The sequence below is a fragment of the Camelina sativa genome, chromosome 13 (genome assembly GCF_030686135.1).
Source record: "Camelina sativa cultivar CO46 ecotype springtype chromosome 13, ASM3068613v1".
Taxonomy (NCBI): domain Eukaryota; kingdom Viridiplantae; phylum Streptophyta; class Magnoliopsida; order Brassicales; family Brassicaceae; genus Camelina; species Camelina sativa.
In genome coordinates this window covers 7,269,695-7,292,693 of record NC_141892.1, presented here as the reverse complement: position 1 = coordinate 7,292,693, position 22,999 = coordinate 7,269,695, and the positions used below count along the sequence as shown (strand labels likewise).

The following is a 22,999-nucleotide window of genomic DNA, read 5'->3' as shown; positions in this document are numbered from 1 at the left end:
TACACAATCAAATTGCAAATTAAAAAAAAAAACTCAAAACACCGTTTTTTTTTTTTTTTTGGTTTTAACTCAAAACACCGTTCGTAACATATTAACAGTCACACCATAACTTCCACGACAGAACTTTTCACCCCATCTACCGAACCAAGAATGTCATTTGTTCTACATTTTTCTTTCACTGCTTTGTTCCCTACTTTATAAACTCGAAGATTGCTTTCTTTGATATTGTGCTTTCTTAAGTCAGTTTACATCTGAAATGAAGTTTAATCGTAAATCATCTAAACTCGTAATAAACTTCTTTTTTTTTGGGGCAAAAAATAAACTAAAGAATCATATTTGTATAAGCTTCTCAACTAACTCAAGATTCCTAAGTAGAAATTGAAAATATCTAAATAGAAAGATTCAACTGTCATGCACATACGCTAAAACGACATGAAAACGAAACTTCAACATGTGAGCCAGAGTGATCCACTAGTCGGACAAGTTTCTTTCACTTATACGACCCAAGTGTCCACCTTTAACGCCAATTACACCAAAACATTGATAATCAATATGAGACAAAATGTAATGCCAAACAAAGTAGACCCAGAACAAGAATATTCAAAAAAGGAAGAAAAATATTCACAAAAGAAGCAAAACATGATTTACATACAGAGACAAAGGAACACCAAAGTTACAGAAACATGTCAGTCAAGGAACTCTCACAGAAAGTAAAGTAATCTAAACTAAACTCATCGACAATGAAGTATTTCTGAAATCACCCTTTTAGGCTGATTGTGATGAAGATTTCCCTAGCGAAACTGATGCAAGTGCGTTCTTTGCCCTTTCTTGAAAGTTTCTTGTTTTGGTGAGTCTCAGTTTCATCCATAGCCTCCTCACGTCTATCATGTGCAAGGCACGGCCAAACAACTGGCTAGTCTCCCCAAGTATTCCCAAGCTCAGATGCGGAACATACATTGCCCATAATGTTTTCAAGCGTGATCCCATGATGGGGAAGATCAAAATTGCCACTTTCAAAGACAGAAACATCAATGCAAGTACCATATATGGATCTCTTTCTGCTATTTCTTTGACGGATGACCCGTTGAGTATCCATGTGATCAGGTTACCATCGGTTTCCAAGCTTGTTGGTTCACCTTCATCAACATACTGGACAGGTTTAAGACCTGAAAAGCCACAGAGATACACCAAGCAGAGCTTGTTAAAACAAAAGTTGAGCTAAATGATTTCCCAGCATTCATGTATCTTCAAAGGAATACAGCAGAAAGTACGAGAAGAAAGTATAAACAGAGACGCAGTCTCTCACCTGTTGTTTCCTTGTAAAACTGAATCAGGGATTCAAGATCCTTTTGACCATGGTATCGCACCTTCACTTTTTGATTCACCATCAGGATTGACGGCAAGCTATGAATACCATACCTAGAAAAGACACTGCAATAGTGAAAATCATGAGATCAATTGTCATGGACCAAAGAAGATGCCAAAAAAAAAAAGGATAAACACATTTAGTATTTTGGAGGATGAGCTACTCATGAGTCATGAAACAACTTCAAAAGGCTAAGAAGGTTATGCACAACAAACTAACTATTCTACATCTGATGATCACCCAAATAATAGCCTCTAGCAAAGCGTCATTCATTTTCTGTTACCTTATTTGTCATGTGTTGGTAAAACTAACTCACTAAGACGAAAAGTTTACCAAGTAGTGTAAAACACTGATCGATTACAGACACGTACTAAAAAATCTAATAAGCAACTAAAAATCATTTTTTTTCTTCTGCAAATAAGATATCAACACCCAAATTTCTTATCGTAAGTGATTCAAATGATCCCTGGCCTCAATATGTCTGATAAGATGCAAATGGAATTATACACATGTTCTATAGCCGAAGAAAATTCTTACGATGGTAAAGCCTGAGATTGCTCAACAATCAGGTGCTTTATGTGAGGAAACATTGAACTCAGAACATCAAATTTCGGGCGTACTGCACGTGAAAACTGGCACCGTTTGGTATAAAATAGTATGGATGTATAGGCATTTCTATGGTTTGCATCCATGAGTCTGTCTAGCAGGTCTCCATCTACCTGCATTAGTAAGAACACAAGTTTTGATACTTCTTGAATTACAAAAGCAAGCACAGATCCAAGTCCAAACCCTATATAGAATCACACATATATTAGTTATGCTATATCATATTTGCTGCAACTGACTAAGAATGCGCAGATATTACATGAGGAACTTCTGTTGGTAGAAAGACCAGTGCTGACACAAATAAAGGCTGGCATTAAAGAGCTTTACCTATATTGCAGTCTTGAGATAAAAGAGATCCTAAATATCTCTAAGAAACAACAACGTATGATCATGATAGGTAACAAATACATCATAGTTATATAGACTTATCCTTTCTAAGCAATCCAACCATTTAAGTAGATTGTTTCATCATGCCATGAACTAACATTTCCTGACAGCATATTTCTAATTTCAACCAGCTAACCTATTATGGTAAAGAGTAAAGACCTCTCTCTATCCATTAAAGTTCCACTAAGATAGAAACACAGCTAACTAAGATTTATAACCAGCACTCCACCGTTATGAAAAACTTTAAGAAAATGTGAAAAAGGAAAGAACATTGGTGACCTCGACAATGAGTTGAGCAAAACTACAAGCCTATAAGGCTATAACGTTCTCCTAAAATACTTGTATGAACTTGTAAGAGCTTACGCTTGCATAATGAAAGATACAACAACAAGAACAAAAAACTGAAAAAAGGAGACTTGTTGTCACGACCACAACAGTAAAGTGACATGCGAAACAAGTAAAAAGAGGGCTCTTTCCTTGTACACTATGGAAGAGTTAGATGAGATCCCAACAAGTTCTTCGCAAAGCACCCCACATCCAATCGAATGTATCAATACTCATTGTCTAAACAAATGATAGAACTTTTTACAAGTAGGACGACGACGTACCTCGATAGGAGGGCTCGGATAGAGAGAGCGAGGACATTTCTGCTCGATGCTGGATCGGAACACAACGAATTCGAGATCGCAAATGTCAACAACGTAAGCGAACCCAGAAGGTACGCTTAATCCAGCTACCGCAGAGAAGAGGAATACGGAGACCCACAAATTCATCAAATCAGAAACCTAAATCTACGGCCAAAAGATACAGATCAACAAAAATATTCCCTAAGAGAACCCACACAAGAAACTTTTTTTAATAAATCAAAATCAAAGGTGTAATCGGATTGGAATTGGAGGAGAAAAGCTACGAGATCAAACCAAAAGGGGAACTCTTAGATTAAGCAAAATGAGAGCATAAAAAAAAAACTTTTAAAAGAGAAAATTACAGATTTCTCAGAGATATATAAAATTTGGGGAAAGTCTCAGATCCATTGGATACTATCACAAAAAGAAAAAGAAAAAAAGTATTTATTGTCACTTGATTTTGCAGAAACATACATACAGATGGAGAACGCCAAAGATCGATTCTTTTTTAGTTTCTCCTTCTTCTTCTTCTTCTTCTTCTTCTTTTGACAAATCTCTCAGTCGTCTCCTTCCTTTTTCTTTTCTTTTTCTCCACTTATTACACCACTTATCTTTCCGTGTGATAGGTGCATGTGTTCTAAAAAACATACATATGTCCCTTCCTGTTTGATTAGTTTATGTAATAAAAACCAACGACTCTGTCTGTTACCCTTAAAAAAAAAAAGGAAGGTTGGGAAAATCAAAGGCCCATTAATTAGACCCAATAAGGCCCATTAGTTAGCCCCAATAAGGCCCATTATTAGGATTTGACCTTTAATGTTGTATTTGACGGAGAAGTAGAAAAAAAGAGTTGTTTCTTACTTCTCTTCTCCTCTTTCTTCCTGATTAGATTTTTTTTAGGGCTTTGAAGCACGAACGAACGCGTGAAAGCTCCTTCAAATCAAGAAAAGAAAAAATGGAGGTTGCGGATAGGAGGGACGAGGAGATCAGGGACTCTGGAAACATGGACACCATTAAGTCTCACTATGTTACCGACTCTGTTTCCGAAGAACGCCGCTCTCGTGAGCTCAAAGATGGTCTTCATCCTCTCCGGGTTTGTTCTCTAATTCCTTAGTATCGATTGATTTTTATTTTTCCCAATTTGAATCTGATATTAGCTGAAACTTTGATCCTCGTGCGTCTAAGATTTTGGAGCTGGGGTAGTAGTGGAGGATTCGGATTCTTAAAATATATGTTTGTTGGAGTTTTTGTGTTTTCAGATTAGGTTTCGTGACTTTGTTTAGATGTGTTTTAGCTCAAATGTTATGTAGGATTCTACTCTAATCGGATTTTCATATTTTAGCTAGAGTCAGATTGATTTAGAGGAAATGTGATCCTCAGTGGTTCTACGTTTATATATTTTGGGAATGTGCAGTACAAGTATGCAATATGGTACACCCGTCGCACACCTGGGGTTCGGAACCAGACTTCTTATGAGGATAACATAAAGAAGATTGTGGACTTCAGCACGGTAAGCTCATATATACTAATGGAAGTCCATTCTTGAAGGGGTTCACAATTTCTTTATACTGTTCAATTTGCTTAGATTTGGCTTTGGTAATCTTAGGTTGAAGGGTTTTGGGCCTGCTACTGTCACCTTGCTCGGTCTTCTCTCTTGCCTAGTCCAACAGATCTTCACTTCTTTAAGGATGGGATTCGTCCCTTGTGGGAGGTAGGTGTTTCCATTTGCTGATTTTTCTTTATTGTCTTTGTGATCATCTCAACAATAAAAAAAAAAAAAAAAAAAAAAACAATTTACTTGACAAAGGTTTCTCGAATTTTGTATCTCCTACAACAAACCAACTGAACTGTCTTAATTCATCTCCTTCAGGATGGTGCCAACTGCAATGGAGGAAAGTGGATAATACGTTTCTCTAAAGTTGTATCTGCTCGTTTCTGGGAGGATCTGGTGAGTTTCTTTTCTTGTGGGCACTTCTTTTGAGTGTTGACACCCTTCTACTTCATTCAAAAGGAATTTTTTTGTAAAATTTCTTCGATTTTCCATCTCTCATACTTGGTGTCGAGGATTTTGTATCTGAGAATGTGTTTTATACTCATCCATTTACATGTATCTTCAGCTTCTTGCGTTGGTAGGTGACCAACTTGACGATGCTGATAACATTTGTGGGGCAGTACTGAGTGTCCGCTTCAATGAGGACATCATTAGTGTATGGAATCGTAATGCTTCTGATCATAAGGTGAGAGAACTATTAGCAAAAAGAACTGTCATTCTCGGGCTACTTTTGTTGGTACTTACATAGTGCAAGATTTTCTGTTAACAGGCAGTGATGGGTTTGAGAGACTCAATCAAGCGGCATTTGAAGTTACCTCACGCATATGTCATGGAATACAAGCCCCATGATGCTTCTCTTCGCGACAACTCTTCCTACAGAAACACATGGCTGAGAGGATGAACTTGAAGTGGACGGTTGTATCATGTAATGTGGTGAAGATTTGGGAAGCTCTTCTGCAACCTGGGAAGATATCTGGATTGAACCCTGTATCCAATACCATACTGTACCGGAGGCTTACACTTTCAGAAAAAGAAAACCCGGCTGCTTCTGTGTCAGTAGGTGTTCAGTCGTTTTATTGTTTCTAGATCTTGTCATCTTCAATGGTTTTTGTTCAAAACTAAAAGGATTCATTTTCAAAGAAAACTGGAGATCGAGTACTGGTTTACATTATGACTCATGTCTTAAACAGTAACAGTATGTCAATATACAATTTCGCTTAGTACTTTGGTCTTTAATGTACATCTACAGATAGAAAAAAACTGAATGTGGCACTGGTCTGGATAGTCCTTTGATCTCAACAGCTATAGTTTAGCTTCGGCAGATGATTGAAGTCCGATGATACCTGTGGTTCAACATCAAAACCTAGAGTGAATCACTTCACACGGGAAATCAGAAAATAAGATTAAATGGCGTTGCTCTGTGCAATACCGCATCCAACTCTTGAGCCTGCGTTTCCCGTTGATTTGCTAAGCTTGTGCCCTCCTGCACAGTAACAATCACAAAGAGATCATGGTCCTTTAAAATTGATAAAGGACATTATGAACCTACGAACAATGCCAAGCACTTGATAAAAGCTACATGAAACTACAGTCTTGAGATTCTATCCTTAAGTTTCTAAAAGTTCCTACCTTTCCCAAGGTCATCAGGGTCAGCATGTACAACAACCGCCCTACCGAGTATAGAATACTGCCCACTAAGCGGTATCTGTGAATTCAGAGAGAAGTCGAGATAAATGGTAAATGGTAAATGTGTGCTGGGGCTTGCAAAACCAACCGAACAGATGTAAATGGTTGAAGAAGGGAATCGTTTACCTGTTTATCTTTGATTGAGATTTCAGCAACACCTGAAAACAAGTCTCATCCAAAAATACTAGCATCATTATTCAAAGGGCACAAAAACTATGAAGATAATTAAGGAACAAAGATTATACCGTCTGATCCTGCAAGAATGTTACCCAAATCGCCTGCATGACGCTCTTCCTCATTTGGTGGTCCGTGAACTCGATTTAACGGATTGAAGTGAGGTCCTGAAAGTTAACATTTCCAGGAGAACTCAGCTATATATATCAAAGAAAAAATAACAGTATAAGCAAGCATCTATAGCTGATAAAGAGACACGAAGGTTGGTTTCTGGTTCTATTATCAGCTATCTTAATGGTTCTTTGAGCTAATTCTTTGGAAACACTAAGAGTCAATCTAAAGTCTAAACTAAATCTGATCCATACCAATCCAATTACACCAAGATCAAGTAATCTCAATGGTTCTTTGAGCTAATTCTTTGAAAACACCAAGAGCTAATCTAAACTAAATCTGATCCAAACCAATCCAGTAACACCAAGATCAAGCAAGATTATTCTTTTCAGTTTCAGATGAAGATTCTTAAGAACTTGTAAGTAGAACAAGCTACCAAAAAACTCCAACTCAGCAGAACCACAATTGTACACAAACAACCAACAACAACAAAAGCATCTGATTATAATCTCAAAATTTGTGAAAAATGTACAGTAAAAAAGACAGAGACGAACCAGTAGAGATGCAGCCATTTGTAGTATCCCCAAAAGAGTGAATATGAAATCCATGGAAGCCAGGAGAGAGTCCTGAGATCTTTCCAGTAACATGAGTAGTCCCTGTAACAAAAAAAAAAACTCAATTAACTAAAATAAAACATATCCTCATCTATTAGAAAATTCCACGCTGATAAAGAAAGCTCACCGGAAATGTCTTGTATGAACTGAAGACATCCTCGGACGTTGCTATCGCCAGCGATAAGAGCCACCGCTCTCAGATTGCCTCTAGGAGCTTCCATCATCGCTTCTTTGTGTTTGGGAACTGATGTGATTGATGAATCTATCTATCGGATTAAATTGAATTGAATTGTGTTCCGGTTAAGACTTTTAAAAGAACTAAAACAAAATTGAACCGGAACTATTAAATTCCGAACCGGAAAGAAGAACCATTGTATCCAAATCCGTGCCAATACAAAGTCTAACAGAAACAATGTAATCAAGATTGGTTCTGCTAACACAATTAAACTAAAGTTTCATAGATTGATCTCTCTTCTCGTGACTGTAACAAGCATCTCGGTAGGTTTGACGAGCTTGAAGGTGCAAACATCTCCAATCACTAAACCTAAATCTTTAGCCAAACGGATCCATCCAGCACAGAATCTTGATTGCTTATTATTAGTGAACTTATACATAACATCCCATGACGTTTCCCTTTCCGGATCATAAATCTTGAACATTGTTGTCTCCTTTGGCATATGCAACTTCTCAAACTTCTTTGGGATCCCCTGACAAATCATAAATCCTTATTGGATTAGTAACTCTCATATTTACATAAACCAATATGACATTGTGTATTTTACCAAGAATATGAGGTATGACTTCTTTATAGTGATGGTAAATTCTGGAACAAGAGTGTCGTCTTCAGAATCGTCACAAATAATTTCCACCTTCATCTTCTTCTTCTTTGATTTCTCAGTTTGTCTTCTTCCTGTTGATTCAGCTGTTTTGGGACCAAGATAGCTTGATTCAGACGAAGGGTACTCAAACATGTTCTCCCTTTGGTCTCTCTTGTTCCGAACTGTTTTCACCAAATTCAACCACAAAAGTGATTCAAAGACTTGTCTTCTAAATTATTAATTTCCCATAAGCATCACAAAAGCATCCTCGAACATTTTTACCGGAACTAAAAGCAACGGTAGGTGCAGATTTGCGCGGCCTAAGCAGCTCCATACCGTCTATCTGATAGATGTCAACACTAAAACACATATGTCCTTTGTGCGTAAAGGTAAGGTACTCGTTATTGCCCAAATCATTGTCACTCAAAAACTTATCCCATCCCTTTTTCTCCATGTAGTAGAAGCATAGGTTTCTAGATATTCTGATTGTCCATGAGCTTCGCCATGACACTTTCAACACAATGTTAGCCGATAAATCCTCCTCCGAGGTGCTTTTGATGAAGTTTCGAGGAATCCCTCTCTGTACACAAAGAGCAAGATTTGTTGATAAAAATAAGAAACAGAAAGTATGAGTGATCTAAAGTCTAATAATTAAGAAAAGGCTAATAATTAAGAAGAATAAGTATGAGAAACTAAGACCTACCATAATTTCAGAAGACAAGTCTTCCTTTCGAAGAATCTTGAAGAATGCAGGATTGTCTCCTTTTTCCATGACCTGACCAAACATTCTTTTTCTCACCATCTTTGGTTTCTCTACTTTCGATCAACCTCTCACTCTTAATCCTATTTTCTCTATATCTCTCTCACTTCTCACTCTCTACTTTTCTTTCAACTTTTCTATATCACATTGACTCACTCGCTTCTTCTCTTTCTCTCTCTCTCTCTCTGTGGTTATGGGGCAAAGAATGGGAGAAAAAGAGAGACCTGTTAAAACTTTTATTTCTAAAAACAGCCAAATGTAAAGATCCCAAAATTCTTTTTTTTTTTTTTTTTTTTTTTTTTTGACAAAAGATCCCAAAATTCAAGTGTTGTATTTTTCTGCATTAACTTCAAAATTAAATTTTTCATGTGGTTAGTTGAAAAAGATTCCCATGTATCATTGATCTCGTAAATAATACACAGAAACAGGTGTAACCTCGTGACTTCGTAGACACGTAAAAAGCAGAGCAAATTCCTATTTTTAGTAACTGAGTTCTGAAAAAAGACAGCGTTATATTTCTTTTTTTATGTTGTTTTTTTTTTTTTCATTTGTTGTTGGTTAATTATAAAACCTCAATCCCAAATACATTACAAGCTAGTCCGTAGACTTTTGTCCAGCACATACTCCTAATAACTTCAACATGTTACATACTTTTTGAAAATTTATAGATACGGTATAAAGTTTACTTAACTAAATAATAAAAACTATAGTCTATATGCCTATATAGGTGTATATTCAACGAAACAGAGATCACTGAAGAAAGAGGGATCCAAATAACTAGTGCGCGTCTCTATAGATTTCCCTTTAGGGCAATGCGTGTCTTTATAATTTAGCAGGAGATAGTAAGTAATGTTTTCTATAGAATAAAATAAAACCGATGTTGGAAGTTCTATTGTAATTTTTTTTTTTTTTTGTTAAAAATTAATTCTATGGGTTTGAATAAGAGAAGAAAACCGAATCAACCCGGATCTGAATTTCGCGGTTAAGAGTAATAAGAATCCTGAACCAGGGGATAAATGCAGCAAAGGCAACCGAAAAAAAAAATTTCCGGATATTAAATGTTCGGGGAATTGAACCCGACGTGAATGGAACACGCAACCTTCTGATCTGGAGTCAGACGCGCTACCATTGCGCCACGGATCCGGATGACTAATTGCTCAACTTACTTTTATGAGATGACTAATTGCTCAACTTACTTTTACTTGCTCGTAATCAAGTGTACTATAAATAGTTCATCAACTGGTTTGGTGTTTGGCCTTTCATTTTCAATGATTGATACTCATTGATCGACCCTAAATGTATTGACATGATATTTTCTTTCGCATAAAAATGGCATTCGCTCTCTATACTTTTAGAACAACTCTTTCACGAAGAAAGAGCAAAAATGCTCAGCTCAGTTATTTACAATGAATAATCCCTATTTCTAAACTATAGGAAGAACAAAAAATGTTGGATCATCATCATTGAAGCAGAGAAGTCACATTGATGAAGGTATCTTCAGGACAAGGAATCGTTAAGCCACCCATGGGATGATCGAATCCAAACTCTTCCTCGGATTTAGTGAGAAGAGCTTGGAATGAAGGCTGGTTTAATTATGAGATTGGCACCAAATATCTCTTCTTCTGGCTCTCTCCTACGTATACTGCAAGAAACCCTTTTGGTGCTGCCGAGGCTGCTGCGGTGGAACGGCTTAGAATCTTCTTTGCTCCCAACAGACTTCTCACCAAGGCCATTGCTATTTTTTTTGTCTGAAAACTTTGAATTCTTTTTAAAGCTTCTGAAGATGAATGAACAGATTCAAGTTATTGGATTTGGTTGTTGTTGGTTGGTGGTAGAAAGAATGAGTTAAGTGTGTATATATAGAAAGATCAACGAAGGAGTTGCAACCTCTCTGAAAAATCATTCAAACTTGTGGTCTTGAAGCGTCGGACACACTAGAACAGAGAACATGGCTCTGTCTTCACCGTTTGGAAAAGATGCATTAATGGAATTTGTCTTGAATGAGATAATTTATAAAGTGTGTGGGACAATAAACTAAAAACAAACTCCATATGCAATTCACAAGGGACTGTTTTCTCAATGTTTTTTTTTAGATAAGACATGCTATTGTCAACAATAATGACCGGCTAGTTTTTCTTCTCCATGTTCTGTGATCATCCTATACTCTAATCTCTGTGGTCTAAATGGTTTTCATAACAACTTCAAAGTGGGGACCTGAAGTTTCTCAACAACAGAACAATAAGTCTTCGTCACTGGTTAAGTTGTTCTTTTCTTTTTCATTATATCCACAAATAGAATCACGCATGAAAGTTAGTAAAAGAAGATTCTTGTGCAGTAGTCAAAGTTGTTCAATAGAAGGGGCCATGTTGCGGTTCGTGGTAAATTCAGAGTCTGAGACAAGAAGCCAAAGGCATGCGCATTGATTAAAGCAGAGCCAAGTGCCTTCTTAAGCCAGAGATCATCAAGGTATAACTTTCTTCAAATGCACCATTATTATGAATTTCATACATGAAAACCTGTTATTAGATCTTTAAGAATTTAATAATCATCTTTCACTTATCGATTCTAAAAGAGTAACCAATCTTTGGTTAGAGAAAACGGAATAAATAACATACATATTTTTACCACTTAAATGCAGAGAAGAACCCTGGAGCTAACAAACAAATTTTCACCACTTCACAATTTTTTTTCTCCACTTATATGCAGAGAAGAACAACTTAAACCTTGAAAGAGATCACTTGTTGTTCTTATGTTGGGCCACTTCAGCCCCCACTTCAAAGTCTTAATTAAAATACATCAGAGATGAGAGAAATATGATCATCACAGAACATGAAGAAAAGACACTTGCTGGGCCTTATTATATTGACAATTGCATGTCTTATCTTATAAAACATTGAGAAAACAGTCCCTTGTGAACTTCATATGGAATTTGTTTTTAGTTTCTTGCTACAAAAATCAATTAATTATCTCATCAAGACCAAATTTCATTAATGCATCTTTTCTAGATGGTAAAGACAGAACCATGTGAGCTCTGTTCTAGGGTCTAGTCTGTCCCACACGCTTCAATACCACAAATTTCAATGATTTTTCTCAAAGATGTTTCAACTCCTTCATTGATCTTTCTATATATACACACTTAACTCATTCTTTCTACCACCAACCAGCAACAAGCAATATATCAAATAACTTGAGTTTTTTCATCCATCTTAATAAGCTCCAAAAGAATTCAAAACTTTTCATACAAAAATGGCTTTGGTGAGAAGTCTATTGGGCGCAAAGAAGACTCTAAGCCGCTCAACCGCAGCTGCTTCCATGAGTAAAAGTGCAGCCTTGGCGGCCCCAAAAGGGTTTCTTGCGGTGTACGTAGGAGAGAACCAGAAGAAGAGATATGTGGTGCCAATCTCATACTTGAACCAACCTTTGTTTCAAGCTCTTCTCAGTAAATCCGAAGAAGAGTTTGGGTTCGATCACCCAATGGGAGGCTTAACGATACCATGTCCTGAAGATACCTTCATCAATGTGACTTGTCGGCTCCAATGATGATGATTATCCAACATTTGTACATCTTCCGAGTTAGTGATAGACTTGTTCCTTGTAAATAGAGGATTTTTCTTTCTTTTTTCTCTTTCTTATTGAAAGAGTTATTCTAAAAGATTTGAAAATGGATGCCATATTTTTTTCAATAGACACGATCATGGTTCTCTTCTTGTTAAGACATTTTTGATGAGGCAATGTCTTTTCCTCAGCTCAAAACAAAAAAATGTTATCCCGTTTATGAAAACATATGATATTTTCCTTAAATATAATTTTTTGTTCATAAATAAATAAGACTACTAAGGGAACTTTCAAACTATACATGCATAGAGCCACCATCAAGTAAAATAAAATAAGAAGTAGAAGTCATCATCCTCTTCAGTAAAATTAACCAAACAGCACACAGAATCATGGTCCTTTAAGGTGGCAGAGAACTTGATTTTGGAATGAGCCAGAGCCACCATCACGGGAATAGTATTCCGTCATGGTCCAACCACTCGAGATGCTCTCACCTTTGACGTAGAAACTTAGACTCCTCTTCTTCCCAATCACCTCACGCTTATCTTCTGACAGGACATCACTCAGCTTCCCAAGGACTTCTTTCCAACACCCCTCACACGTCTCTCCTTTGACTTTGCGGCTCGTGCGTAATTTTCCAGTGACGTTTTCAGCCAGTGTCACGAAGTAGTACCACTCGTTAGGTTCAAAAAAGTCTGTCTCTGTGTGAGTCAACCGCCACGGCTCTTTGGCATACAAATCGGTCTTGTCTTCTAACTCTAATACTTTATTTGATGTTTTGGCAACCTTATTACGCCCGAGACAATAGCGGACGAGTTCTTGGTCCGTAGGATGAAACCTAAACCCAACAAACTCCTCTTGTTGCTCATTCTCATTGTATTTTTCAACCGTCGACATCTTCTTTTCTTCTTCTGCAAGACAAAGATAGAAACGCAAATATATTAAACCAAAAGCTTAAGGATCTATGTTATAATTAACATTAAACAAACGAATGGGTCTATATGTTATAATTAACATTAAAAAAACGAATGGATCTATATGTTATATGTTATAACAAATAAACAAACGAATGATCTTTAGAACAAAACTGAAGAAGCTTATGGGTTTGAGAGAGATATATAAGAGATGTAGGAAGAATAAATAAAAGCGCGTTAAAGACTTTGAAGCTCTTACCTGAAACTTGAAGCTAGGCAAATAGAACAAAAGTGGTCTCGTCGTATTTTATATATTGATTTCAAGGGCTATTAGGAAAACGAAAAAAAAAAGGAAAAAAAAAACATTTACTTCGCACGTTAAATTTAATCTACTTGGTAAAATAAAGCGGGTAAAAATTAGATTTTAGATAAGTACACCAAATATCACGTTCTTTTTCTTTTAAAATACAAAATTATCATTTTCCTTACCTAATAATGAATTACCGGATATAAATTTGGTAACTTATATTTTGTCTAACCATGATTTTTAACTATAATTAAATGTTCTTCAAATGTTGTGGTCTTTAGTTTTCAAAGATTGTTTCAAAATGTCTTGAAATTTGATATGATAGTGTCAGCTCCATAAAAAAAAAAATTAACATTTATAACAATTCTTTCAAAAAGAAAGAGCAAAAATGCTCAGCTATTTACAATGAATAATCCCTATTTCTAAACTAGGAAGAACAAAAAATATAGGGTCATCATCATTGGAGCCGAGAAGTCACATTGATGAAGGTATCTTCCGGACAGGGAATCGTTAAGCCACCCATCGGATGATCGAATCCAAACTCTTCCTCCGATTTACTAAGTAGGGCTTGGAAAGTAGGCTGGTTCAAGTATGAAATTGGCACCAAATATCTCTTCTTCTGGCTCTCTCCAACGTACACTGCAAGAAACCCTTTCGGTGCCGCCGAGGTTGCTCTGGTGGAGCGGCTTAAAATCTTCTTTGCACCCAATAGACTTCTCACCAAAGCCATTTTGTTTGTCTGAATTAAAATTTTGAATTCTTTCTAAAGCTTCTGAAAATGAATAAATAGTATTTATTGGATTGCTTGTTGTTGGTTGATGATAGAAAGAATGAGTTAAGTGTGTATATATAGAAAGATCAAAGAAGGAGTTGAAACCTCTCTGAAATATCCTAAGAACTTGTGGTCTTGAAGCGTCGGACAGACTAGAACAGATAACATGGCTCTGTATTTACCATTTGGAAATGATGCCATTAATGCAACTTGTCTTAATGTATGAGATAATTAATTGAGTGTGGGACAATAAACTAAAACAAACTCCATATGCAATTCACAAGGGACTGTTTTCTCAATGTTCTTTTTAGATAAGACATGCTATAGTCAATAATAATGACCAGCAAGTTTCTCTTCTCCATTTTCTGTGATCATCGTATACTCTAATCTCTGTGGTCTAATTGGTTTCTATAACAACTTAAAAGTGGGGACCTGAAGTTTCTCAACAACAGAACAACAAGTGTCTGTCACTGGTTAAGCTGTTCTTTTCTCATATCCACAAATAGGATCATCATACATGACAGTTATCCGTAAATGAAGATATTGTGTTAGGTTGGTGGTGAAGTTGCTGTCGCAGACAAATTTTTCGAAAATTAAGACAGGAAGACAAAGGCATGAGCTAGGTTCCCATAAGCTTTCTTCAAGTACACCATTGTTATGATCTTACTATAAGTAGCTGCTACTGATTCCTTAACAACTATCTTTCACTTTCACAATTTCAGGAGAAGAAATATTCTATTCTTAGAGCTTCATTAAAAAGAAAAGTAGAAATGGCGTTGAAGAGAGGGAGCACAAGAGCTAGAAGAGAAACAAAGTCAATCACAAGAAGCAGGCAAGAAAGACAGGAGGACATGTCATTTGGGTTATACAAAAGATGTGAAAGCCAAGAGATGAAGAAGAAAAAAAAAAAAAAAAAACCCCACTAACATTCTCTCGCAGAATCTCAGATGGATCTTTAGCTTGAACCAAGGAAGCTTTTGACGAGCTGAGCCACAGAGTTAGCCAAAGAATCAGCAGCTTCTTGAGTGGATGCTTCTGCATATACTCTCACCACATCTTCAGTACCCGATGGCCTTATAAAGGCTCTGCCACGCGAGAATTTCTTGATTTCAGAATTAATAGCATCTTGAATCCCCAAAGGTCTCAGAGCCTCGGTTTCTTGGCTTGTGGTCACAACCGCTGTTCTGTCTGGAACTTCAACCTTGATCTGTCTGCTAGGAAGGTCCTTGTATAGCTCATTCCACTTCTGTATTGACCATCCTATGTGTTGCAGAATCACTTCAACCAAGAGCACTCCACTTAAAGCGTCACCAACCGCTTGGTTAATCAGATTACTCACCGCCACTAGTCTAGAAACCGCTTTGTGCTCTTCAGAACCACCCTGACCTTTGGTGGTTAGAACCTTTTGTTTAGTAACCAACCAAGATAGGAAAGATTCCGAAAAGAGAATAGTCCCATGGCCATTAGCTTCAAAGTAGATGCCAATATCAAACTCTGCTGCTTTCTCATGTAAATGCTTTACCCCAGTTTTAGCAAAAACAACATCTAAACCCAACTGCTTTAGGTAATCCGTGGATGCACCATTAGCGTAAGCTGTCTGCACAACACCAAGACGAGACTGCTTCCCTCCCTTACCATCATCAAGAATGTTTAGTTGCTCTTTGATGAAGAGAGCAAACAAAGATAAAATCTTATCACCATCAAGTAGCTCAACCTTTACATCAGAAGTAGAATCTGAAGGAAGGTAAAAGTAAACCAATCGATCTGCATCGCCGTCCAAACTCGCACACCTCATCCCCACATCCTTTAACCCAAATCCTAAAGGCAGAACCTTTTCTTTCTGAACAAAATCAGCACCTACACCTTCATTAAGCACACCTCCATCTCTCCCTGTGTTACGAATCTCAAGACCAAGATTACTCAAAGACCCTCTTAGCTCCTCAATCTTCTGTCCACCTACACCATTAGCACCATCTACAAGCAATTTGCTAATCTCAAACTTATTGTTTCCACAAACTGGAATAAGATCAACCAAACACCTAAATGAAGTAGAGAGATTCTCAAAGTAATCATTCTCAGTAGCCTTAAGACCTTTATTCTTAGCTCTAACCATCCAATGCAACTGCGGAGTTGTTAAAATCCCAATGTCAACCGCAACAGAACCCAAAACTGAATCAACTCCGATCTCCGCAGCTCGGAGAAGCGACACACCACTAGGTCTAGTATCCCTTCCCAACCATACCTCTGCACCTTTATCCCCTCCGATCTTAATCTCTTCCTTCTCCACGAATGCTCTGATCAACGAAACGAGTTCTTGAGGAGTAGACGCGTTTGCGATCTGATCTGCGAAAGGCTCCCATTCCTGAGAAAGCATACCCCCAGATGGATCTGAAACTTTAATGCCATTGTCAGAGACTTTGTTGTGCGAAGCTGTGATCATAAGCCCGATGGTGGATGATCCGAGCTTAAGCGATCGGAGAGCTGAGAGAATCCCAACTCTGTAGACAGTCGATTCCAGCAGCTTTGCATCGCCTCGGAACCCAGCTGTTCCATACGATAGCTTAAGGCCTTGAGGAATCGGAAAAAGCTCAGATGATTTGAGGAGTGAAGCAATTTGGATATCGTCCATGGCGCTTTGTGAGAGAAACAGAGAGTTGAAAGTGAACCAAACAAAACGTAAAGGAAGCTTTTTTATTTTATTTTTGACATAAAGGAATCATTTTTATATAATTAGTGTCTCTCTCCAGCCAAGTCAGATCTCTTTCTTTTGCCCTTTTCTCGGTCTTCTTCGCTTATTAACTTCTTCTTCTCTCTCGCTTATGAACGTACGATGAACAGTTTGGTTCTCTGGTTGGATCTGAAGCTTCAAAACGACAGCTTTCAGTTTGCTCTACACAGTTTTACCAATATATCTGTCTGTTAGATGAAGTATTTTGGTCAAATTGAGTAGTGCAATGGGAAAGTTGCCGATTGCGATTATTAGGGTTTCGTTTAGTTGAAAGCTGAGAAACAGTTTACAAGTAGATTATAGAATTTATAGAAAGTTTGTTTTTTTTTCTTCTTGCGTGCTTGTTTGTTTGGTTGCTTGTCTTGAGGATTAGAGAAGCTAAGTTGGTTTCCGCTTAGAAGTTAGTAAAATTGTGGAATTGAGAAAGATTACCTCTTTGTTAGTTTATGTGAACCTTCAATATCTCATCTTTTTAGTTTGATTATATTGGAACTTTGAGAACATCTTCTTTGATTAGTTAGAAGCTTACATTACTCTAGTGGGAATGTGGGAGAGCTTTCTATGTACAAGATGTCGACTAACAAGAATAATCTATAGAGTGAGATGTGTGTTTTGGAGACGAGAGGTGAGAGCTGCAAAGGTTTCTTTAATGCAGGGGATTGTTAGTCATTGGGTGTTCAAATTCCAACCCAAATTAATCTTCTGGCTTTCTTTGCAGATTTTGAAACGATGCTTGGCTCAAGAACGATATCGGAACCACGTATTCTTTTGGCTTTCCCCAACATACACTGCAAAGTATCCCTTTGGAACATCAGCAGACTTTGAGGTTGCAAACAGTTTTGCTTGCCGAAAAAACTGCATTGATTGCAGCACACGAGGAACTCTGAAAGCCATTGAATCGTTTGATGGGTATGTGTTTATCGTTTACTTTCTTTTTTATTTTGTATATAGGGATGATTACAGAGAGAAAGATCTTGCTGGTTCCTGAAGAAGATATGAGAAGTTCTTATGTTGTTTAAGGGTTTGGGGACTTCTTTTTATAGATTTATACCACTTTAAGATAAGTAGATAACTAACCTGTCATTTCAGACTCAGAGAAGCGTAGCTAATATGTACTGAGACATGGTTTGTCAAGGCTTGACCCACATTTCGACCTCATAAGGCCCCATCTGATGCTACTGGTTCGATGAAGTAGCTGAAGTTCTTGCAGAGATATCCACATGGATGTGACAGCCTGACAGGTTAGTCTCATTAACATTTCAATCAAATTTAAGTTTCCATCCCATGAGATTATGTCCTTTGAACACATTCATGTACTCTTGGTAGGCAACTTATGGTCCCGCCACATAATTAAGAAATCAGACCTGCTAATGTATTATTATAGACGAGAAGATTGTAATATCTCTTCTTATCTCTTTATTAGTTATAAGACACTGAGAAAACAAACCCTTGTGAAGCGCATCATCTAATGTTCATTGTCATCTATCTCTCTATCTATCTGGAAAACAAAACCATGTGAAACACTGTTCTTGTATGTCCCACGCTTGTAGACCACAGTTTCATTGGTTGTAGGGTGGTTTTAACTCCTTCATGGCTTCATTGATCTATTTATACATCCGGAAACAGAACCAACTCTTCACATTACCAAGTAGTAAACAATTTCAAGGCTTGAATCTGAGCATTCAACTTGTTATCGTTTCTTCAGTTTACATTTTCAGAGATTAGAAATGGCTTTGATGAGAGGTTTCTTGGGTGCAAAGAAGATTCTGAGCCGCTCTGTTACAGCTACAACACCAAAAGGGTTTCTTGCAGTGTATGTTGGCGAGGACCAGGTCCAGAAAAAGAGATATATGGTGCCAGTCTCATATTTAAACCAGCCTTCATTTCAAGCTCTCCTCAGTAAATCCGAGGAAGTGTTTGGGTTCGATCATCCGATGGGTGGCTTAACGATCCCTTGTCCTGAAGATGCCTTCATCTCTGTAACTTCTGCATTATAGGGAAGATGATCCAAAAAGAAGATAGATCTAACATTTTTTAGCTCGAGTTAGAGATATAATTTATTCAGTGTAAATAGGTCAATCTTTTTCCTCAAAGAAAGAGTTGTATAAAAAAGGTTACAATACTCAAATGTGAATGTCAATTTTTTTGTGTGAGAGAAACAATGGTGTTAATGCAAATTGCAGAAAGTTTTCTACGAAAAGCTTTGTCTTGCTGTTGTATATATAATGCATAAATATTCTTATTAGTTGACAATTTCTCGAGTATTTGCTTATATCTTCATCAAGTTTCTCTTCTTCTGCTGACTTAACTCAATCATAAGATTGTAAATTTCAGTGATCTCACTACAGAAAACGCCAAAGCTATCTTGAGATTGTAATATAAATTACCTTCGGACAAAATAATTATGAACAGAACAGAGAAATCTCAGGTGCATTTTCAAGCACATACAAGAAGGATCTTTGTAGCGCCACCAAGGCAGCCAAGAATCTTCTTTGCACAATTCTGAAGATTAATGTTCAAGTTTTAGCGGTTTACTTTTCTTGCTTTGCACTGCATGATCAGTTTAATTTAGTATCATCTCCTTCTTTGTATGATGAAATATTTCAATGGATAAAGTGGTTAAAATAAGCCATGGATCCGGATTATATATAACCTCACTTGGTTTTATTTAAAAGGAGTTATATTTTAAATTTATAATACAAGAGTTTTTCATTTAGCATTGTCCTTTTTTCAATAATCGATCCAAAATGTGTTAACATGAATTGTGATTGTGTCTATCTAGCATCAAAGCTGCACCCACTTCAAAAAAAAAAAAATAGAAACAACTCTTTCAAGAAGAAAGAGAAAGAAAAAGAACTAATCCTCTATTTACGTTGGATTAGGAACAACTCTAACTCCAAGAACACTATGTTGGATCATCATCATTGGAGTCGAGAAGTCACGTTGATGAAGGTATCTTCAGGACAAGGGATCGTTAAGCCACCCATCGGATGATCGAAGCCGAACTCTTCTTCAGATTTACTAAGCAGAGCTTGAAATGATGGCTGGTTTAAATATGAGACTGGCACCAAATATCTCTTCTTCTGGATTTCTCCAACGTACACTGCAAGAAACCCTTTTGGTGCCGCCGAGGCTGCTCCGGTGGAGCGGCTTAGAATCTTCTTTGCACCCAGTAGACTTCTCACCAAAGCCATTTCTGTTTCTTTTGTCTGAAACTTTGAATTCTTTTTAAAAGCTTCTGAAGATGAATGAAAAGATTCAAGTTATTGGATTGCTTGTTGTTAGTTGATAATGGATAGAATGGGGTTATGTGTGTATATATAGAAAGATCAATGAAGGAGTTGGTACCTCTCTGCAAAATCCTTGAAACTTGTGGTATTGAAGCTTGTGGGACAGACTAGAACAGAGAACATGGCTCTGTCTATCCTATTGGAAGTCTTGATGATATAAGACGTTATGTTCTGTTGTTGAACAACATCAGGTTCCCACTTCAATTTATTATTAAATCCACCATTTATACCACAGAGATTAGAGAATGGGATCTTCACAGACATGGAGAATAGAAACTTGCTGGTTGTTATTGACAATTGCATGTCTTATCTAAAAAAAACATTGACCAAACAAACCCTTGTGGATTGCATATGTAGTTTGTTTCTAGTTTATTGTCCCACACACAGTTAATTATCTCACCAAGACAAATTCCATTTATGCATCTTTTCCAAATGGTAGAGACAGAACCATGTGAACTCTTGGTCTAGTTTGTCCCCCACGCTTCAAGTCCACAAGTTTCAAGGATTTTTTCAGGGAAGTTTCAACTCAACCATTAATCTTTCTATATATATATATATACATAGCCCATTCTTATTATCATCAGCAAACAACAAGCAATATACCAAACAACTTGAATCATTTCTTACATCTTTCAGATTTAGCTTCAAAAAGAATTCAAAATTTTCATACAAAGAAATAAATTTCATAAATGGCTTTCGTGAGAAGTCTACTGGGTGCAAAGAAGATTCTAGGCCACTCCACCGCAGCAGCCTCGGCAGCACCGAAAGGGTTTCTTGCAGTGTACGTAGGAGAGAGCCAGAAGAAGAGATATTTGGTGCCAGTTTCATACTTGAACCAGCCAACATTCCAAGCCCTCCTCAGTAAATCGGAGGAGGAGTTTGGATTCGATCATCCGATGGGTGGCTTAACGATTCCTTGTCATGAAGATACCTTCATCAATGTGACTTCTCGGCTCCAGTGATGATGATCTTACATTTAGTTCATCCGAGTTAGAAAAATAGACTACTTTATTGTATATAGATATTTACTCTTTCTTCTTGAAAGAGTTGTGTAAATGTTTAGAGTTTGGATGCCATTTTTTTTATGGAGCTTACACTATCATACCAAATTTCATTAATCTTTGAAAACTAAAGACCACAACATTCGAAGAACCATTAATTATTGTTAAAAATCATGCTTAGAAGAATTAGACAAATATAAGTTACCATATTCATCATCCAGTCTTCATTATTAGATAAGTAAAATACTAATATTGTATTTTAAAAGAAAAAAAATGTGATATTTGTTGGTGTACTTATCTAAATCTAATTTTTACCCGCTTTATTTTACCAAGTAGATTGAATTTCACGTGCGAAGTACATGTTTTTTTTTCCTTTTTTTCGTTTTCCTAATAGCCCTTGAAATCAATATATATATATATATATATATATATATATATATATATATAAAACGACGAGACCACTTTTGTTCTATTTGCCTAGCTTCAAGTTTCAGGTAAGAGCTTCAAAGTCTTTAACGCGTTTTTGTTTATTCTTCCTACATCTCTTATATATCTCTCACACCCATAAGCTTTTTCAGTTTTGTTCTAAAGATCATTCGTTTGTTTTATTGTTATAACATATGGATCTTTAAACCTTTTGGTCTAATATATTTGCGTTTCTTAGTCTCGCAGAAGAAGAAAAGAATATGTCGATGGTTGAAAAATACAACGAGAAAGAGCAACACGAGGAGTTTGTTGGGTTTAGGTATCATCCTACGGACCAAGAACTCATCCGCTATTGTCTCGGGCGTAATAAGGTTGCCAAAACATCGAATAAAGTATTAGAGTTACAAGACAAGACCGATTTATATGCCAAAGAGCCGTGGCGGTTGACTCACACAGAGACAGACTTTTTCGAACCTAATGAGTGGTACTACTTCGTGACACTGGCTCAGGTCTCTGGAAGCCGCAAAGTCAAGGGAGAGACGTGTGAGGGGCGTTGGAAAGCCCTTGGGAAGCTGAGTGATGTTCTATCAAAAGATAAGCGTGAGGTGATTGGGAAGAAGAGGATTCTCAGTTTCTACGTCAAAGGTGAGAGCAACTCGAGTGGTTGGACCATGACGGAATACTATCCCCTTGATGGTTGCTCATTCCAAAGTCAAGTTCTCTCCCACCTTAAAGGACCATGATTATGTGTGTGGTTTGGTTAATTTTAGTGAAGAGGATGATGACTTCTACTTCTTATTTTATTTTTCTTCTATGCATGTATAGTTTAAAAGTTCCCTAGTAATCTTATTAATTTATCAACAAAAATTATATTTAAGGAGAATATCATATTTTTCTTGTTTATTCATGACATAGAGATGATAGATCATTTAAGTTCTTATATGAGCTTTCAGTTTCTTATAAACGGAATAACACATGGTCTCATCTAATATATCTGAATAAAGCAAAGGGTGGAAGAGAGAAACAGAGCAAATCTCAAGAAACAGAACAAATAATGAGACAGCATGTCATATTGTTTATACAAAAGATGTGAGAGCCTAGACTTTATACTAATTTCTTAATGATGATTCTGGTTGAACTGAAAATTAATTATCTAAAATAAAGAATATATCTGGTTGATTAAAAGTAAAACGAAAGGTAGAATAGTAATGCAATCATACACTAAGATTGAAGTAGAAGCCGTTTACTTTTGAGTTTTGAGTATCTCTTTTTCTTTTGGTCAACTTTGAGTATCTCTTTTCTTGCACTG

At 36.9% G+C, this 22,999-nt stretch overlaps 6 protein-coding genes, 1 non-coding gene and 7 pseudogenes across 18 annotated transcripts; 5 read left to right on the top strand and 9 right to left on the bottom strand.

The window, feature by feature from the left end:
- Positions 1–527: 527 nt before the first annotated feature.
- LOC104735867 (5'-adenylylsulfate reductase-like 7) lies at positions 528–3,669 on the bottom strand. 8 transcript variants are annotated; one of them, XM_010455732.3, is made up of 5 exons: positions 3,460–3,669; positions 2,968–3,150; positions 1,904–2,085; positions 1,307–1,431; positions 528–1,166 (listed from the first exon to the last, which is right to left on the bottom strand). In XM_010455732.3, exons 2-5 carry the CDS (start codon positions 3,130–3,132, stop codon positions 766–768), a joined length of 873 nt encoding a protein of 290 aa, XP_010454034.1. In that variant the 5' UTR covers positions 3,133–3,150; positions 3,460–3,669; the 3' UTR covers positions 528–765. The 8 variants fall into 8 exon arrangements, with proteins under 8 accessions (XP_010454034.1, XP_010454036.1, XP_010454033.1 ...); XM_010455734.2 differs by having other exon boundaries at positions 3,464–3,669; XM_010455731.2 differs by having other exon boundaries at positions 2,968–3,144; positions 3,460–3,651.
- A 143-nt stretch (positions 3,670–3,812) lies between these two features.
- Positions 3,813–5,760, top strand: LOC104735865 (eukaryotic translation initiation factor NCBP). Its single transcript, XM_010455729.2, has 6 exons — positions 3,813–4,078; positions 4,400–4,495; positions 4,592–4,696; positions 4,856–4,933; positions 5,103–5,222; positions 5,307–5,760. Exons 1-6 carry the CDS (start codon positions 3,941–3,943, stop codon positions 5,436–5,438), a joined length of 669 nt encoding a protein of 222 aa, XP_010454031.1. The 5' UTR covers positions 3,813–3,940; the 3' UTR covers positions 5,439–5,760.
- LOC104735866 (superoxide dismutase [Cu-Zn] 3) lies at positions 5,643–7,390 on the bottom strand. Its single transcript, XM_010455730.3, has 7 exons — positions 7,250–7,390; positions 7,063–7,164; positions 6,469–6,564; positions 6,350–6,381; positions 6,167–6,242; positions 5,967–6,020; positions 5,643–5,880 (listed from the first exon to the last, which is right to left on the bottom strand). Exons 1-7 carry the CDS (start codon positions 7,344–7,346, stop codon positions 5,840–5,842), a joined length of 498 nt encoding a protein of 165 aa, XP_010454032.1. The 5' UTR covers positions 7,347–7,390; the 3' UTR covers positions 5,643–5,839.
- A 61-nt stretch (positions 7,391–7,451) lies between these two features.
- Positions 7,452–9,076, bottom strand: LOC104735863 (B3 domain-containing protein At5g18090-like). The gene is made up of 4 exons (XM_010455728.2): positions 8,644–9,076; positions 8,223–8,520; positions 7,905–8,122; positions 7,452–7,829 (listed from the first exon to the last, which is right to left on the bottom strand). The coding sequence occupies exons 1-4, from the start codon at positions 8,740–8,742 to the stop codon at positions 7,578–7,580; spliced, it is 867 nt and encodes a 288-aa protein (XP_010454030.1). The 5' UTR covers positions 8,743–9,076; the 3' UTR covers positions 7,452–7,577.
- Positions 9,077–9,771: 695 nt separating this feature from the next.
- TRNAW-CCA (transfer RNA tryptophan (anticodon CCA)) lies at positions 9,772–9,843 on the bottom strand. The gene has a single exon. It is a non-coding gene; the product is annotated as a tRNA-Trp (tRNA).
- Positions 9,844–10,012: 169 nt separating this feature from the next.
- Positions 10,013–10,548, bottom strand: LOC109128509 (auxin-responsive protein SAUR20 pseudogene; annotated as a pseudogene).
- Positions 10,549–11,849: 1,301 nt separating this feature from the next.
- On the top strand, positions 11,850–12,383 carry LOC147929276 (auxin-responsive protein SAUR21 pseudogene; annotated as a pseudogene). The gene has a single exon (XR_015577484.1). The product of XR_015577484.1 is annotated as an auxin-responsive protein SAUR21 pseudogene (transcript).
- An 88-nt stretch (positions 12,384–12,471) lies between these two features.
- On the bottom strand, positions 12,472–13,163 carry LOC104735861 (NAC domain-containing protein 30-like). Its single transcript, XM_010455726.3, has one exon. It carries the CDS (start codon positions 13,147–13,149, stop codon positions 12,643–12,645), a length of 507 nt encoding a protein of 168 aa, XP_010454028.1. The 5' UTR covers positions 13,150–13,163; the 3' UTR covers positions 12,472–12,642.
- A 601-nt stretch (positions 13,164–13,764) lies between these two features.
- On the bottom strand, positions 13,765–14,304 carry LOC109128510 (auxin-responsive protein SAUR24 pseudogene; annotated as a pseudogene).
- Positions 14,305–14,961: 657 nt separating this feature from the next.
- LOC104738031 (phosphoacetylglucosamine mutase pseudogene) lies at positions 14,962–17,666 on the bottom strand (annotated as a pseudogene). The gene has a single exon (XR_015577482.1). The product of XR_015577482.1 is annotated as a phosphoacetylglucosamine mutase pseudogene (transcript).
- A 409-nt stretch (positions 17,667–18,075) lies between these two features.
- Positions 18,076–19,173, top strand: LOC104735859 (auxin-responsive protein SAUR21 pseudogene; annotated as a pseudogene). The gene is made up of 2 exons (XR_015577483.1): positions 18,076–18,214; positions 18,679–19,173. The product of XR_015577483.1 is annotated as an auxin-responsive protein SAUR21 pseudogene (transcript).
- Positions 19,174–19,615: 442 nt separating this feature from the next.
- LOC109128429 (auxin-responsive protein SAUR24 pseudogene) lies at positions 19,616–20,458 on the bottom strand (annotated as a pseudogene). The gene is made up of 2 exons (XR_015577481.1): positions 20,322–20,458; positions 19,616–20,211 (listed from the first exon to the last, which is right to left on the bottom strand). The product of XR_015577481.1 is annotated as an auxin-responsive protein SAUR24 pseudogene (transcript).
- A 280-nt stretch (positions 20,459–20,738) lies between these two features.
- On the top strand, positions 20,739–21,372 carry LOC109128442 (auxin-responsive protein SAUR22 pseudogene; annotated as a pseudogene).
- Positions 21,373–21,649: 277 nt separating this feature from the next.
- On the top strand, positions 21,650–22,567 carry LOC104735858 (NAC domain-containing protein 30). Its single transcript, XM_010455723.2, has 2 exons — positions 21,650–21,758; positions 21,929–22,567. The coding sequence occupies exon 2, from the start codon at positions 21,951–21,953 to the stop codon at positions 22,431–22,433; it is 483 nt and encodes a 160-aa protein (XP_010454025.1). The 5' UTR covers positions 21,650–21,758; positions 21,929–21,950; the 3' UTR covers positions 22,434–22,567.
- Positions 22,568–22,999: the final 432 nt, after the last annotated feature.